The sequence below is a fragment of the Schistocerca americana genome, chromosome X, assembly GCF_021461395.2.
Source record: "Schistocerca americana isolate TAMUIC-IGC-003095 chromosome X, iqSchAmer2.1, whole genome shotgun sequence".
NCBI lineage: Eukaryota > Metazoa > Arthropoda > Insecta > Orthoptera > Acrididae > Schistocerca > Schistocerca americana.
In genome coordinates this window covers 995844785-995863462 of record NC_060130.1, presented here as the reverse complement: position 1 = coordinate 995863462, position 18678 = coordinate 995844785, and the positions used below count along the sequence as shown (strand labels likewise).

The window sequence follows — 18678 nt, the reverse complement described above, 5'->3', positions numbered from 1 at the left end:
GATGATTTGCCGTCTATTACTACGAACTGCGACCTTCCTGACAGGAAATCACGAATCCAGTCGCACAACTGAGACGTTACCCCATAGGCCCGCAGCTTGATTAGAAGTCGCTTGTGAGGAACGGTGTCAAAAGTTTTCCGGAAATCTAGAAATACAGAATCAACTTTAGATCCCCTGTCGATAGCGGCCATTACTTCGTGCGAATAAAGAGCTAGCTGCGTTGCACAAAAACGATGTTTTCTGAAACCATGCTGATTACGTATCAATAGATCGTTCCCTTCGAGATGATTCATAATGTTTGAATACAGTATATGCCCCAAAACCCTACTGCAAAGCGACGTCAATGATATAGGTCTGTAGTTCGATGGATTACTCCTACTACCCTTCTTAAACACTGGTGCGACCTGCGCAATTTTCCAATCTGTAGGTACAGATCTATCGTTGAGCGAGCGGTTGTATACGATTGCTAAGTAGGGAGCTGTTTTATCAGCGTAATCTGAAAGGAACCTAATCGGTATACAATCTGGACCTGAAGACTTGCCCGTATCAAGCGATTTGAGTTGCTTCGCAACCCCGTAAGGTATCTACTTCTAAGACACTCATGCTAGCAGCTGTTCGTCTTTCAAATTCTGAAATATTCCATTCGTCTCCCTTGGTGAAGGAATTTCGGAAAACTGCGTTCAATAACTCCGCTTTAGCGGCACAGTCGTCGGTAACAGTACCATCGGCACTGCGCAGCGAAGGTATTGATTGCGATTTGCCGCTTGTGTACTTTACATACGACCAGAATGTCTTCGGATTTTCTACCAAATTTCGAGACAATGTTTCGTTGTGGAACCTATTAAAGGCATCTCGCATTGGGGTCCGTGCCAAATTTCGCGCGTCTGTAAATTTTAGCCAATCTTCGGGATTTCGCGTTCTTCTGAACTTCGCATGCTTTTTCCGTTGCCTCTGCAACAGCGTTCGGTCCTGTTTTGCGTACCACGGGGGATCAGTTCCATCTCTTACCAATTTATGAGGTATGAATCTCTCAATTGCTGTTGCTACTATATCTTGACTAGGCGTCATCTTTTTGCTAATCGATCCTATTTTGCCTTCATAATTTCATCTCTCAAATCTTCCCATTGGTCTTCGACTGAATTCTTTCCGCTCTGTTCCAGTCAATCGTTTCCTCACGCTCTACGATCAGCAGGATTCGAGCTGGCTACCTCCGTGTCGAGTGCTACCGCACAGGCGTGCGGTGACGATAGCGGCTACGTGTGCCTCGTGTCCCTTACGAAAGCGGTCTGGAAGGGTTTGGGGGGGGGGGGGGGGGTGCGGGAAGTGGCAGTGGTACACAGAGTCCCCTCCGCCACGCAAAGTAAGGCAGGCGAGCGGGCAGCGGGCGCCGTGCCCCCACCCGGTGCCCCTGGCAGGCGGCGCGCGACGCGGCTGCGCTCTGGCGGCGCAGGCCGACGCTGCCCCACGCCAGTGTGCTGCCGCTGGCGGAATGCGCGACAGCCCGCAGCAGCCAGCATGTCGCGCGTCAGCATCGGCAGGCCCGCGGCGCGCACCCCCAACAGCACGCGGGTGCGCAAGATCAGCCGGGTACGTCCCGCCGCCGCTACTAACACAGCGCCGCCTAACCCTCGGGACAACTCGCCCCACCAGTTGTTTGAAAGCGCTATGTCACCACGACATTTCTCCTTTGTTTTAGAGCGTTTTGTTGCAGCCTACGAACTTCCTGAAGCGTAACCAGATTCACTTTCTATCGTACACGACAGTTACGAAAACGTAGCCGTATATTTATGAGAGTAACGTGTCCCATACCGTAATTAATTTTTTTTTTCAGTATGAATTGCAGTCGTTAGCTGCGTAATTGGAATATTTTGTTACATTTACTTGGTTTAGACACATTCATCTGTCATCTTCGGAATTTAGGAACACGGATATGTGTTAATGAAAGAATGATATGACGAATCGCAAAATCTAAATTGTGAATGCAAAAATTATGACCACAGATTTTGTGGAGCTTACGACTGAATTTTGTTTTGGAAAATAAAGTATATCGCAGTTACTGAAAAAATAAGAGCTACGAATAAAATCATAATTTACGTGTTTCATTGGACATATGAACATAACAGTACACGTTTCGGACTTTCGTCTTTTATACGAGGCCTTTAACCTACAAAAACCACCATCTGCACGCTATAAAAATAAATGAAACTTACGCTATTCATTTTGAGATTGAAACTCACTCTTTTTCTTTTGTATATGTACGTTTCTAAATAAAACATCGCTACCATCTTGAGCACACATACTTTTTTCTTATTTTTGCCCAGACATGTTTCATCGAGGTTACATCATCATCAGTGGGTTTTTCATTTTCTTTCAGTTGAATAACAGAAATATTACTCTTTACTGTCCGCACAATTACAAATTTTAGTCTTAAGAAATGCATTCACAAATTTAATAGCAGTCAAACATGCCATGATTTATGTAGTATTCTGTATTTTGTATTACAGTTGTTTTTCTATCACAGTCTGTCACCTGAAACCTAGAGCAATTAATTTTGAAAATTATTTAAATCGAAAATTTACGCTTGAGAATAATGTGGTCAACATTGTTTTATCCTAAGTACTCACAGTATTTCCAGTCGTATATGTTCGACGTATACAATTTTCCACATTCTCTGGGTTGCAGATGACAAACAGTGAAAGAAAATCGACTGTAATACAAAATATAGAAAACCTTAAAAGCCGAAGCATTTGGTAATAATGTATATATAAGACTGAAATTTCTGTGTACTAATAGCAAAGAGCAGTTTTCGTATTATTTAACTGAAAGGGAATAAAAAAAGACCCACTGATGATGCTGTAACTTCAGTGAAAAATGTCTACTTAAAAAGGAGAAAAAAACTGTTTGCTCAAGGTGGAATCGATACAAAAACAAATTTCATTTACACATAATCTAGCTTAACCTATTTTAGTCGCCTGCTTGCTGCTTCTGATGTCTGACTTTTGTTTATGAGCAGTTGAAATGCGCCCAACTGATGTTTCAAGTTCGGTATCTTGTTACTATAGTCATATTTTACAGTTGCGTCAGTAAATGTCGTCAGTAAAAGTGCAAGTTGTCAGAGGTTGTGAGGAAGCAGCCATGACATGTTACAGACGCCGTTTATCTCCTTGTGGCATTATATTGTCGTACTTTCTTTCTAATCACTGCTCTGTTTTAAGCTTATGAAAACATTGAGGTAATTACATTAAAAAGTGTGCTTTGCGCTACGGCCTCACGCTATAAGATGATAAACAAAGCGTCCACAGAACGCCTGACGCAGCCTGCTCGCGGCCTGTGGTAAGCTGCACTTTTACTGACAACGTTTGTAGACATTTCTGGAACATATGATTAATGTCGTTATATTTGGTTCCAGCATCAGTCAGAGCTACTCAGATGCTGGTAGACAAATGACAGACGTTAGCAGCAGCAACCAAACAACAACAATGATTAAGTTAGAATGCGTTTCATCTTATAGCATGTGTTTTGCGTTGAAGTTAACCATACTAAGGCATCAGATGATGTGCGAAAGTCCGGAGCGGATAGTTCTACCCTCCTTAACCAATAAAGATATATAAATTAATAATTTCATGAGATTCGCCGAGTCCATAAACATACAGTTACTGCAAATTTCCTTCTGTTGGAATCTACCTACATTTGTTTAACCTGTGATACTGAATTTTCACTCGTTTTGAAACACACGAGGAGCTTTATCCTTAGGAAGTGTCACTAACACGTTTGCTTGGACATTGCATATTTTTTGAGGATTCCCCATGAATAGAACTCAGTTTCTTGAAACTTCCTGGCAGATTAAAACTGTGTGTCCGACCGAGACTCGAACTCGGGATCTTTGCCTTGGGCGGGCAAGTGCTCTACCATCTGAGCTACCGAAGCACGACTCACGCCCCGTCTCACAGCTTTACTTCTGCCAGTATCTCGTCTCCTACCTTCCAAAATTTACAGAAGCTCTCCTGCAAACCTTGCAGAACTTGCACTCCTGAAAGAAAGGATACTGCGGAGACATGGCTTAGCCACAGCCTGGGGGATGTTTCCAGAATGAGATTTTCACTCTGCAGCGGAGTGCGCGCTGATATGAGACTTCCTGGCAGATTAAAACTGTGTGCCCGACCGAGACAGAGTGAAAATCTCATTCTGGACTCAGTTTCTTGTTTTTCCCTCTTTAATAATATACATTTCGGTGGCAGTGTGCTTGTCTTTATTTTATTGTCAAAGAATAAGTGAACATTGGATGAAAATGCTTACAAGTTATCAAGGGCGAACCGAGGATCTGAACTAGGGATTTGGGGGGGGGGGGGGGGGGGCAGGTCATACTAGTCTCAGGAAACAAGGACTCGAGACAACATACAGCACTTCGTATTAAATAAAACAGTAAACCAGTGAAAAACTGCTTTTAATAATCATTTTAAATACAGGAATGCACTTGTACAATCCGAGAAAACATGCAGCATTTCTTATTAAATAAAACATTAAACTAGTGAAAAACTGCGAATATCTTCTGGGGGGGGGGGGGGGGGGGGGCAGCTGCTACCCCTCGCTGGGTACGCCCATGCGAGTTATACTAATGGTCATCATGTTATCATGTTTACAAAAATTGTTGCAGCACAAACATAAATCGTAATAACACATGTTGTTAATTTTGCTGCCTGTTGTTCACACCACACCTGGTATTTCAATAAAGTTTGTCGTCTGCAGCTAATAGTATTTCCTTTCTGTGAACCGATAATTTGCTCCTAAAGTGGAGTCACTGGTGTTTGAGCTATGTTTTTGAAGTAAGGTACTTTTCTTAAAGTGAAAAATGGTCCTAAGATCTGCAGTTTCATCTTATGCCTGAATTTTAGCTTCACGGAAAGTACAGTGATTTAAGGAAGCCCATAGCTGGATATGATAAACAGTATTAAAACGTCAGCTCATGAACAACAAAATGTGTTTGTGCTAAAACACACTTTGTGAATGTGATGACCATATTTTCAAACTGTATGTAGTCTCGCCCAACATTTATTTACTATTTGACAGTAAAATAAAGGGAAACCAACTGATGATGGTGTAACATACCGGAAATTTGTATGGATAATGAAACAGGAACAAGAAATTATGTTTTGTTCAAATCAGAATCGTCATAATATATTTATTTTAGAACACTGTTCTTATGCAAAATTTTCTCGATTTTTCTTCTAGGCAGCAAATTTCGGCTTACATTGAATTAGTTCATTGAGTTTAGCAGGTAATATTGATAGATAATACTGCCGTGTACCCGACTTGACTCACTCTAACTTTTTTTTTCCGAGTCGCAACTTGCATTTGCTAACGTCGTTCTAGAGCCAAGTTCTGCAGACATCACAGAAAAATATTAGACTATTTCATTTCTGAGCCGTTTATCATTCATTGCTGAATAAACGTCCCGAATACCGACACTAAAAGTCCATTGCACCAATCTGAAAAACCGCTTCTGAATACTCTTCACACGGTGTAGTTCGCTTTGCCTGCCGCGCTGCACATTCGTGACTCGTGTTGAGACACCGAGAGGGTAACTCTTGGCCGAGCAACGAAAAATATTCGTGCTTAGCTAAGTTGTCCCATTGTGCAATACATGTCATAATAAAGATAATCATGCTTGATAGAAGAGGTTGCAGATCTTCTCAGAGGCTGCTAGCGAAGACAGTGAACTCGCGTTCCAGAGAATGATGGTTGACATCCCTCGTCAGGCCATTCAAATTTAGCTTTTCCCAGGATTACATAAAACGCTTAAGGCAAATTCCTGGACAGTTCCTTTCAAAGGACAAGGTCGATTTCCGTCCGTATCCTTGTTCAATACGATCTAGTGCTCCGCCGCTGATCAACAGATCGACGGAATGTGGAAGCTTACTATTCCTTTCTTCATACTCGGTATTGAGCCGTGGAGTCAAAGGCCAGTGGCAACATGAGCTTCCTTTTCGCTGAGGGTGCATTTGGCGCCTGAGACGTAGTGACACTACACGTGGGAAGTCCGCCCGACTTCGGCAGGAAGGCAGCTGACGGCGATAAAGCAGCGCAGTTCTTTGTTCCCAGTCCGTAAACAAGCGTGAAGAGTCTCCACACGCACTTCTAGTAGCTGCACCGCTCCCCTCGTTCCCCTTGCGGAAGAGTTCCTTTTCTTCCAGTGCAGCGCGTACACGCTACATGTTATGGCGCGCGTACGGTCTGTACCTAGATCTGCCAGGCACAAGCTTCTTCGTTTTCCAATGAAGTACTTGACACATGTTCAGGCTTTTTCCACGATCTGGTGGAATGCGATGGGTTCGCAGTTGCGATATTCATTGCGTAACGGAAAAAAACTTTCCACCTTGTAGCCACTACATTTTTTTCTATAAAGATTGCAGAACATTGTGGCTCAATTTTCAATGCAAACAGTTGATTTAATTAATTTCGAAAACATGCCTCATTTGCTAAAGAGTCATATGTGCGAACTGTGCAGTCTCAAACGGAAATTAAGGACACACTGGCTGTTACGCCATTTAACAATATCAGAAGAAAGATTTCACACCTAATTACGGCAAAATAAACAGTAAGATCAAGACCATGGCCAGCCACCAAAGCTAATGCAGAATGTTTTAAACGCTTTTCGAGAAATCGAAGATCTGTATCTTTTTGTCTTAGTTCATGAACGTAAATTAAGCTATACGGAGCCACATTCCGTTATGGTAGCCAACAGGGCATCGGAATGTTAAAATCGCTGATATTAGCTCCATTTTCAAAAAAATCTGGAATTGATCATTAGTGTTTCGTCTTTGTGATGTTCTTTTATGAATTTCGATCAATATGTGCCATTTTTGAAGTTATTGAACCCTTTTTTATTTGCCATATCACTGCCATAGCGTTTGTCCTCTTATTTTAAATCCCCAAATGAATTAAATGAATTGTATCCATTGAAAATGGAGCTATAACGCTCTGAAACCTGTAGGGTAAATAAACAAGTTTGGTAGCTGCACGGTAAAATTTTCTTTCCCTTAAACTAAACTCATCGTCAAATTGCACACCGCACGTAGCAGCCTTCAAAACAGGTATCACGTGTTTACACCGTTTTCTTCCACGCGAAGATACACTTTTCAAAAGCGGTTTATTTTCCTCTAACTTGTAAAACTCCTGTTTTTACGAGCCAACAAGTCCCAGAATATTTTTGGCAGTAGTCGCGTAGCGCTGTTTGCTACGGCAGTAAAGTAGGAACCACCTTTGCTACTCCTCTGTGAGTTGGTAGGGACGGGGCCGGATTTTAACTAACGTTCTGCACAATATTTGTACAGTTATCGCAAGACTAGCCTGGCCGATAACGACTTCCCATTAGTGCCGCATGCTGATACTCTCCAGCTGCTGATAAGAAATGCTAATACATTTAAAATAGCTGTGATACGCTGAACGTTAAGCCAGCAGTGAGAAATTAATCTGAGCAGGAGTTTCACTTCCATTCAGATCTTTTTTTGTCCACGTAGTTTAATATGAATGCCAAACATTCAACATACTTCTGCCCTGGGAACTTGATGACAACAGCCTGTGTCTCACCTAATGCAGCCACTGTTCTGTATTTTACACGTCCCAGAAAGAAAGGTATTAATTTCCGGTGGTGAAAAAATTTAGCTTACTGTATTCATACTTCTTGGACCAGCATACAGCTAACAATGTACGTAATGGAGAGCAGAGTTAAATAGCGTAGTGCAATAATTTATTTGTTTGACAATGAAAACTATTATACTTTCAACATTCAAGGTGTCTGAGATTCATCTTCTTTCAGTTCGAAACACGTGGGTACATTGGTAGTTGTGATGTAAGAAACGTGTGGGTATCTTGGAAGCAGACAGAGTACTATTATTTGTCAGTTTCCTTCTTGGCTTGTTATGAATTGCATTGTCTCTATACGCCTTTCAGTTTGGTTCTGCTATCTTGTTCCTTTCTACTCTTCAGCCATAATCGGTAACGGATGGGTAACGAGCAAGGTACAGAAAGCAAAAGGTATGGAACCAAATGGGGAAAAAGTTATTACGTACAAAATAAAAAGAAAGAGATAAAGCTCTTTTCTTGGGTGGCCCTCTTAAGGAGAAGCACCTCTTGAGCCTTCAGAAACTATCAAAGGAATCATTTCTACATTTACCTTAAATTAATTAGATTAACTAAAAAAGACAAGAACAGTATTCAAATGAAGTGTTATAGCGGATTGCTTCCAGTTTCCTGTAATTACTATAATTAGCACATTTCGTTGTACGCACAATACATAAACTTACGTGAAGTCGATACGTAATACTTCGTGTAGGAACTACCACTGTCTCATCTACAGAATTAGTCAGTTCTCTGTGAGAGACTAATTTTTTTTTTTTCAAAACCTGCCAATTTTCATGTACACTCATGAAACAGAAATCACTATTTTTGTAGAAACTTGATGAGAGTGGATTCGTACAGGAACATTCTTTTCATTTTATATAAGGAGAATCCAATATGACATGATCAAATTGATCACAATAAAAATAAACCGTAGGATTGGGAGCTTTATACATCTGCATATGCACTCCCCTGTACAGAGCGTGGAGGAGGGCACCCTGTATCAATAACAGCCCTTTCCCAGACCCCTTCCAACAATTCTACATTTCCATTCGCTTTCCCTGCAGTTGGCTTTACGTTTTCATCACATTTCATACCGCCTTTCAGTATTATCTCAACATACTTGTTCTGTGTGATGTGCTCCAGATGTTCAACACTAATTTTGTAATCGGGTACCAACAGGGTCTTTTTCTTCGTTATGGACTTTATCTTGCAGTTATCCACATGTAAATAGAGGTACTATTTATTAAATCAGGAAGAACTTTTGTCCACGCAGATGTATGGGTTCATATCAATTGGAGCACAGCACGTCGTTAATAACGGAAAAATCTTCAGACGTTCAAGTAGCGTCTTATGTACTTAAAGGAAATGTTACGGGAACATTCTGTTCACAGCATAAATAAATGATGCAATGAATGCCTTCAGATGTTCGATGAGGTCGGTCACGAATGATGCTGTTTACAGAAGTCGTAGTTCTGGGAAATTGTAATGAAATGCAGGAAGCCCTGAAGAGGATCGATGATTGGTGCCGAAACTGGCAGTTGACACTCAGTGCAAACAAATGTGGCGGTTTGAACACAAATACGTGCAGAGAATCGTTGTTGTTAGGTCACACCATTGCTGAACAATCATCGGAAACAGTCACATTCTTTAGATATTCGAAATTATGCGTTCGAAGCGATTTAAAATGGAAAGACCTCATAATGCTATTCGTGGGAAAGTCAGATTTCAGACAGATTTACCGGAAGTGTAGTCCACCTACGAAGGACGCAGCCTATGAAACCCTCGTCTGATCAGTAACCGAGTACTGCTCTTTATTCTGGAACCCTCACCAGGTAGGATTGAAAGGAGAAATAGAGGACATCCAAAGAAGTGCAGTGCGTTTTTTCACGACTTAGTTTAATAAGCGCAAAAATATTATGGAGATGCTCAGACAGCTCCTGTGCAGAAGCTAAAAGTGTGGTATGGTGCATCTCTGTGTGGTTTGCTATTAAAATTCTGAGAACATACGTTCTCACAAGATTCGTACAAAATGTTGCCCCCTTCTGCACATATTTCGTTAAAAGATCATGAAAGTGATGGTGGTACTACCCTCTGCCACACAAAGTAAGATGAGTTGTGGAGTGTAGATTTAGATGGCTTATCACAGTTTTTCGTTTCCCGAGGCGCACGCTCTCCGCGTTACTTGAAGACGCCCCACGGTTTGCCTTTATAATCAGTCTGGCCAAGTACAAGTTGATCGTCGCTGATGAGTGGGCCATATGCGACACACCAACATCTGTGCTCACCTGCGCCCACAGCGACAGGAATGCCTCACTTCTGTGTGGAACTGTGCTACTTTGTTGGGTTTTCGAACAACATTGGTATGTAAAACTTAAGGACGAAAGTAACTACCGCACGATGTGCAGCTGCCAAGTAACATAGCTCTATGAAACCTGGACAATACGTAGAAAAAAACTGCTACAGTATAGTACAGAAGGTGACAGAAGTACGCAATGAGACGAACAGGAACGACATTTTATTCAAAAACAATTACACTGAAATCATTCGATTTATGATGGTCCGCTGGACATTACAAAACGCAGGACAGGGCAACGCATGCTCTACAACGAGCTCCCATCCTGAGCTGTTCTTGTGGCAGGGCGTTTCATTCCTCGCGGCTGCTAGTTGATCGTTGGTGAATGTGAACGTTCTGAAAAAAGTCTGCCCAACGCATACCAAACGTGCTCCACGGAATCCAATTCGTGTGAATGGAAAGGCCAGTCCATTCGCCGAATATCTTCTCGTTCCAAGAGCTCTTCCAGCTGCACTGTTCGAAGCGGACGCACACTGGATTCCAATTCATAAAAATTCCCGATAAGAACAATATATTTAAAAAATTCTGATATTAGCTCAATGACGATGAATATGTCTGTTTAAACAAGTATAAGTAAGTATGTATAAATATATATGTACGTATATATAAATAAGAAACAAGTAAACTGATTTCAGGAAGACAACCTACATAATGTAGTACTGCAATGTGCCTACCTATTTACTGAGAATCTGTTCAACGACTAAATCTAGCCGGCCGGAGTGGCCGTGCGGTTCTGGGCGCTACAGTCTGGAACCGAGCGACCGCTACGGTCACAGGTTCGAATCCTGTCTCGGGCATGGATGTGTGTGATGTCCTTAAGTTAGTTAGGTTTAAGTAGTTCTAAGTTCTAGGGGACTGATGGCCACAGATGTTAAGTCCCATAGTGCTCAGAGCCATTTGAACCATTTTTTGAGGTATCCCATGACTTTTGTCACCGCACTGTAAATATGCTACTACTACTACTGGTCTCACTCCACGTTTTCGACATTCATTTCATTCGGAATTCAAGATTTCATTCATATTTATTTTTTGATTTTAGCCAGTCTTCTGTTCCATTTTTAAATGTGCATTACTACCGTTTAAATGTGAAAGTAATTTTGGAAATTTACCCTGATCGATTCTAGAGTAAATAATTTACATATCCTGTTACTGCCCTGCAAGGAAGTGTACTCCCCTCCATAAGAAAAAGTACAGGTGAACTGCTACGCCCAGTGTTTATCCATCATGAAACATCGGATATTTGTGTCGTTGCTTCCTGAACGTTGCTGGAAAAATGCAGTGGGTCTCACATCTCGTACTTGCAATGAAGCCCAAACTGCCTTAGAAGCTATGCATGAGACTTATCAAAGGTAAACGGCATACGTCATGCGTCACGTCATCACATCATTGCCGTTTCCCATGACGAGTCATCCCTACGATTGCTGGCGTTAGTTTAAGCGCCTAACTCCTTCATGCCAAAGTCGAAGTTCAAAATTATTTCAAATATATTTTTATATTGTTGTTCTATATAGACGTCAGATACCTGTTGTATTTCGAGGAAACGGGTTGCTGTGAAGAGCTCTTACGTTTGCTTGCTCAGCTGTGAGACACCACATGTTTCATTGAAAATATTGCTCGGAATATCTTAGAACTGTTCATAGTTCTCTGCCATCTATAGGTCACTCCTTGTAGGCAATATTAGCCGTCAGATCAGTTACAAATCCGTTTTTGTAATGCATTTTTCTAGGTTCCGACACTGACAATGTTGAGTGTTTATGGAAAAAGTTCAAGGCAATCGTAAAATGCGTTTTAGACAGGTACGTGCCGAGTAAAACTGTGAGGGACGGGAAAAACCCACCGTGGTACAACAACAAAGTTAGGAAACTACTGCGAAAGCAAAGGGAGCTCCACTCCAAGTTTAAACGCAGCCAAAACCTCTCAGACAAACAGAAGCTAAACGATGTCAAAGTTAGCGTAAGGAGCGCTATGCGTGAAGCGTTCATTGAATTCGAAAGTAAAATTCTATGTACCGACTTGACAGAAAATCCTAGGAAGTTCTGGTCTTACGTTAAATCAGTAAGTGGCTCGAAACAGCATATCCAGACACTACGGGATGATGATGGCATTGAAACAGAGGATGACACGCGTAAAGCTGAAATACTAAACACCTTTTTCCAAAGCTGTTTCACAGAGGAAGACCGCACTGCAGTTCCTTCTCTAAATCCTCGCACAAACGAAAAAATGGCTGACATCGAAATAAGTGTCCAAGGAATAGAAAAGCAACTGGAATCACTCAATAGAGGAAAGTACACTGGACCTGACGGGATACCAATTCGATTCTACACAGAGTACGCGAAAGAACTTGCCCCCCTTCTAACAGCCGTGTACCGCAAGTCTCTAGAGGAACGGAGGGTTCCAAATGATTGGAAAAGAGCACAGATAGTCCCAGTCTTCAAGAAGGGTCGTCGAGCAGATGCGCAAAACTATAGACCTATATCTCTTACGTCGATCTCTTGTAGAATTTTAGAACATGTTTTTTGCTCGCGTATCATGTCATTTCTGGAAACCCAGAATCTACTATGTAGGAATCAACATGGATTCCGGAAACAGCGATCGTGTGAGACCCAACTCGCCTTATTTGTTCATGAGACCCAGAAAATATTAGATACAGGCTCCCAGGTAGATGCTATTTTTCTTGACTTCCGGAAGGCGTTCGATACAGTTCCGCACTGTCGCCTGATAAACAAAGTAAAAGCCTACGGAATATCTGACCAGCTGTGTGGCTGGATTGAAGAGTTTTTAGCAAACAGAACACAGCATGTTGTTATCAATGGAGAGACGTCTACAGACGTTAAAGTAACCTCTGGCGTGCCACAGGGGAGTGTTATGGGACCATTGCTTTTCACAATATATATAAATGACCTAGTAGATAGTGTCGGAAGTTCCATGCGGCTTTTCGCGGATGATGCTGTAGTATACAGAGAAGTTGCTGCATTAGAAAATTGTAGCGAAATACAGGAAGATCTGCAGCGGATAGGCACTTGGTGCAGGGAGTGGCAACTGACCCTTAACATAGATAAATGTAATGTATTGCGAATACATAGAAAGAAGGATCCTTTATTGTATGATTATATGATAGCGGAACAAACACTGGTAGCAGTTACTTCTGTAAAATATCTGGGAGTATGCGTACGGAACGATTTGAAGTGGAATGATCATATAAAACTAATTGTTGGTAAGGCGGGTACCAGGTTGAGATTCATTGGGAGAGTGCTTAGAAAATGTAGTCCATCAACAAAGGAGGTGGCTTACAAAACACTCGTTCGACCTATACTTGAGTATTGCTCATCAGTGTGGGATCCGTACCAGGTCGGGTTGACGGAGGAGATAGAGAAGATCCAAAGAAGAGCGGCGCGTTTCGTCACTGGGTTATTTGGTAACCGTGATAGCGTTACGGAGATGTTTAATAAACTCAAGTGGCAGACTCTGCAAGAGAGGCGCTCTGCATCGCGGTGTAGCTTGCTCGCCAGGTTTCGAGAGGGTGCGTTTCTGGATGAGGTATCGAATATATTGCTTCCCCCTACTTATACTTCCCGAGGAGATCACGAATGTAAAATTAGAGAGATTAGAGCGCGCACGGAGGCTTTCAGATAGTCGTTCTTCCCGCGAACCATACGCGACTGGAACAGGAAAGGGAGGTAATGACAGTGGCACGTAAAGTGCCCTCCGCCACACACCGTTGGGTGGCTTGCGGAGTATCAATGTAGATGTAGATGTAGATGTAGGTACGGTATTTAATTTACCCACAGCGTCCATTTATGATGTTGCAGTATTTGAACGTTGAGTTCTACGCTGAAGAGCCAGAGAAAATGAGACACCTGCCTAATATCATGTAGGGCCCCCACGAGCACGCAGAAGTGCCGCAAGCCGACGTGCCTTGGACTCGACTAATGTCTGAAGTAGTGCTGGAGAGAACTGACACTACGAATCCTGCAAGGCTGTCCATAAATCCTTAAGAGTATGAGGGGGTGGAGATCTCTTCTGCACATCACATTGCAAGGCATCCCAGATATACTCAATAATGTTCATGTCTGGGGTGTTTGGTGGCCAGCAGAAGTGTTTAAACTCAGAAGAGTTTTCCTGGAGCCACTCTGTAGCAGTTCTGGACGTGTGAGGTGTCGCATTGTCTTGATTGAATTGCCCAAGTCCGTCGGAATGCACAACGGACGTGAATGGATGCAGGTGATCAGACAGGATGCTTACGTACGTGTCCCCTGTCAGAGTCGTATCTAGACGTATGAAGGTCTTCCATATCACACCAACTGCTCGCGCTCCACAACATTACAGCTTGAATATTCCCCTGCTAACATGCAGGGTCCATGGATTGGTGAGGTTCTCTCCATACCCGTACACGTCCATCCGCTCGATACAATTTGAAACAAGACTCGTCCGAACAGGCAACATTTTTCCAGTAATCAACAGTTCAGTGTCGGTGTTGACGGGGCCAGGCGAGGCGTAAAGCTTTGTGTCGTACAGTCATCAAGGGCACACGAGTGGGCCTTCAGTTCCGAAAGCCCATGTCAATTGTGTTTCGTTGAATGCTTCGCACGCTGACACTAGTTGATGTTCCAACACTGAAATCTGCAGCAATTTTCAGAAGGTTTGAACTTCTGTCACGTTGAACGATTCTCTTCAGTCGCCGTTGGTCCCGTTCTTGCAGGATCTTTTCCCGGCCGCAGCGATGTCGGAGATTTGGTGTTTTACCGGATTCCTGATATTCACGATACGCTCATTTAATAGTCGTATGGGAAAGTCCCCACTTCATCTCTTCCTGAGAGATGCTGTGCCCTCGTGGGCCGACTATAACACCACGTTGAAAGTCACTTAAATGTTGATAAACTGCCATTGTGGCAGCAGTAACCGATCTAACAACTGCGCCAGACACTTATATACGGGTTGCCGACCGCGGCACCGTATTCTGCCTGTTTACATATCTCCGTATTTGAATACGCATGCCTATACCAGTTTCCTTTGCGCTTGAGTGTAATTCCGCTTTCCCTCTTGGAAAAGTAATTAGAAGTGATAGAATAAAAAACCTGACTAGCGTAAGAAACTCTAGGAAAACAAAATCTATTTCAAACTTTTGTTCTTATGGAATAGGTATCCCAGAAATGAACTATTGCAGTATATGGAAACTGTGGTGCACGAATATCTCATGTGATGAGTAATTATTTTATCCTTCAGGTACGCAACTAGTTTGCCGTCACCCACATAAAGTTGTCGATGCACCGCTCGTAGTGGGCACAGTGGAGTGTTCTGCATATGCAGACTATGACAGAGAGATTTGTACATCTTGTTCTCATAGAGGCGTGTGTCATCTCTAGTATGGCGTTTCATTGTTGGGCAAGTGCGGTCGATAGTGTCGCCCCTGTTTCCAAACAGCGATACATTTTTCAATACGACAATACATCCAATTATTGCACAGGCTCAGTGGGTGAACAGTTTAGAGTAGATATGTAGAGTGGCCAGCACATTCGCGATATCACTGTCCTATGAAGCAACTCTCACACGTGATAGACTTATACGTTTGGCCGGTCGATGTATTCCTTGTCTTGATATAAAAACACTGTGCTGTACATAGCCTCTCTGATTATACCAGAGTCAGGAATCTCATTAAAACTGTATCACGTCGAGCCACAACTGCACAGGAACGCGAAGGGAGCGCCAATACAATATCAGTTAATTCAGTCATCATATAATGAATATACCGCGAAAATAATTATTTAAATAAAAATGAACTTTTGATATACCGTGTTTTTAAATCGAACTAATACGTTTAAAATAATTTCTCCTAACCACATACAGATTCCTAGCCCCAGACAGGTTGCCCTGAAAATTTGTAATTGTGAAATTTTAATAGCTATGAAAATACTTGTAAGATTGAAACGCGAAACGTGATATGCATGCATATCAAGGAGGTGAACTATCAAGCATCAGTAAGCAGTGTAATGGCGAGGAAATGAACTACTAATGCATCATTTATTTACTGCTTGCACCCTACGTTTTTCGTTTTAAATATTACAACTATATTCATAGCTGTTAAGAATTAACAATCACAGATTTTTAGGATTATCTGTATGATGTTAGGAATCTGTGTGGAGCTGGAAAAAATTATTTAATACTTTTTAGTCCAATTTAAAATCGTGGTATACTAAAAATCCATTTTCATTTATGTAACTATTTTCTTCTTTTTGGTCTTGTGGCTGTGAAATTTTTCAATCGATGTCAAACATTTTGATGAGATTGGAACAGAGATATGTGGTTAATTTTAGGTTCATTTCAGCTTCTCTTCACCTCACTCTCTCCGAGAAATAGACCGTGAAGGCAAAAATGAGAGATATTACAGTTCATGCAAAGGCATACCTACAATCATTCCTCCCACGAACCATTCGCGACTGAAACAGGAAAAGAGAGAAGTAACCTCCGCGACACACCAGACAGATAGCGAGTTAATATTGCATTATCATCCATTTCTGAGCTACGTTGAGAATTTCAAGCCTCTAGATCACTGAGAAATTAGTTTAAAATCAATTACAAAATTTGTACCGAATGGACAGACAGGCAACAAAGTTATACCAATCTCCTCTTCCCCCTTCTCTCTCTGTGCCCATCCTGTCGGATACCGCCTGGAACGCATTCCTGCTAGCTCTACCCGCGCTACACGTCAGTCTTACAGGTCAGCCAAAATGTCAAATGTGAGGCATTACCAGACATTTTCATCCCCCGCCCTCCACCGAAAAGCCTGACAAAAAAGCGAGTTAATATTGCATGTCGTCCTGTTCTGAGCTTTGTTTAAAGTCTCTAGTTCATTGGGAAGCTGATTCGAAATCAATAGCAAATGTTATTTAAACAAACAGACGGACAGACAAGAGAGTGACCTAATAAAGATGTGGAAAAATTCAAAGTGTGAAGATGTACACTGAAGTGACATGGTGTGGTTTAATTAATGTGAAGTGGTTATGATAAAAAAAGAGTGTAATTATTTATGACGTCAGGCAGATGCAAAAGTTACATCAAGATCCATGTCCCAAATCAGGTTCGGCCTATAAAATTTTGAAGAAGTTCGGATCTGTGCTACATGGTCTTAGGTCAGTATGGGACCAGGAAGAGATTAACACTTGCGTATTAATAGTCTGAAGAGGAAGCTGTAGATTATGATAATCTCCGTTTCAGAGATCGGCATTTCAGGTCAGTACATGTCTGGAATTAGTGCGAAATACTACTGAGCCTTGAAAGGAAATAGGTTCACTGTACTTGAACTAATTATCACGCCGAAAGAATCTTCAAGGAGGTGGGCTCAGCGAATGTAGTGCACATAGTGTTCTGTGGGTTTATACTTAATTTGAATCAGTCAAATAACTTGAAATAATCTACCTGATGGTGCTACGTTTTCCTTGTCTGGCGGCAGGTGCACTACTTGTAATTGAAAAGTTAGCAGCTGACAATGGCCTCTGCCCATGGCGGCGCTTGACTCCTGATTATTCAACAGTCTTACTGTTGCCTTGTTCTTCCATCAGTGTCCTTAGAAGTATTCCGTTTTGTCTTCCACCTAACTGTTTAATTCGCACGTTTCATTGTTAACGTCTCGATCGCGATCTTTTTCGAGGTGCTTCATTTGCATTCAAATTAGTAGTCGTTTGATGAAAGGAGTAAAGAACAGTGTTTGTTCTCTTCTTTGCAAATTCCTGTTACGTGAGGCCGGTCTTCTGTTCTCAAAGCGCATCTAAAACGACGAGTCCTGCTTCCGCATGTTCGTTTCATCAGTGACCACATGCTTCTTTCTACACTCCTGGAAATAGAAAAAAGAACACATTGACACCGGTGTGTCAGACCCACCATACTTGCTCCGGACACTGCGAGAGGGCTGTACAAGCAATGATCACACGCACGGCACAGCGGACACACCAGGAACCGCGGTGTTGGCCGTCGAATGGCGCTAGCTGCGCAGCATTTGTGCACCGCCGCCGTCAGTGTCAGCCAGTTTGCCGTGGCATACGGAGCTCCATCGCAGTCTTTAACACTGGTAGCATGCCGCGACAGCGTGGACGTGAACCGTATGTGCAGTTGACGGACTTTGAGCGAGGGCGTATAGTGGGCATGCGGGAGGCCGGGTGGACGTACCGCCGAATTGCTCAACACGTGGGGCGTGAGGTCTCCACAGTACATCGATGTTGTCGCCAGTGGTCGGCGGAAGGTGCACGTGCCCGTCGACCTGGGACCGGACCGCAGCGACGCACGGATGCACGCCAAGACCGTAGGATCCTACGCAGTGCCGTAGGGGACCGCACCGCCACTTCCCAGCAAATTAGGGACACTGTTGCTCCTGGGGTATCGGCGAGGACCATTCGCAACCGTCTCCATGAAGCTGGGCTACGGTCCCGCACACCGTTAGGCCGTCTTCCGCTCACGCCCCAACATCGTGCAGCCCGCCTCCAGTGGTGTCGCGACAGGCGTGAATGGAGGGACGAATGGAGACGTGTCTTCAGCGATGAGAGTCGCTTCTGCCTTGGTGCCAATGATGGTCGTATGCGTGTTTGGCGCCGTGCAGGTGAGCGCCACAATCAGGACTGCATACGACCGAGGCACACAGGGCCAACACCCGGCATCATGGTGTGGGGAGCGATCTCCTACACTGGCCGCACACCACTGGTGATCGTCGAGGGGAC

General features: G+C 42.9%; 1 protein-coding gene across 1 annotated transcript in view; it reads left to right on the top strand.

The window, feature by feature from the left end:
- The first annotated feature begins 1486 nt into the window (after window positions 1-1486).
- The window catches only part of LOC124555212 (monocarboxylate transporter 3), a 442385-nt gene continuing 425193 nt past the window's right edge, over window positions 1487-18678 (top strand). Inside the window, exon 1 of the mRNA XM_047129062.1 lies at window positions 1487-1587. Coding sequence (XP_046985018.1) covers window positions 1516-1587 — 72 coding nt within the window. The 5' untranslated portion in view covers window positions 1487-1515. The remainder of the gene's footprint in view (window positions 1588-18678) is intronic.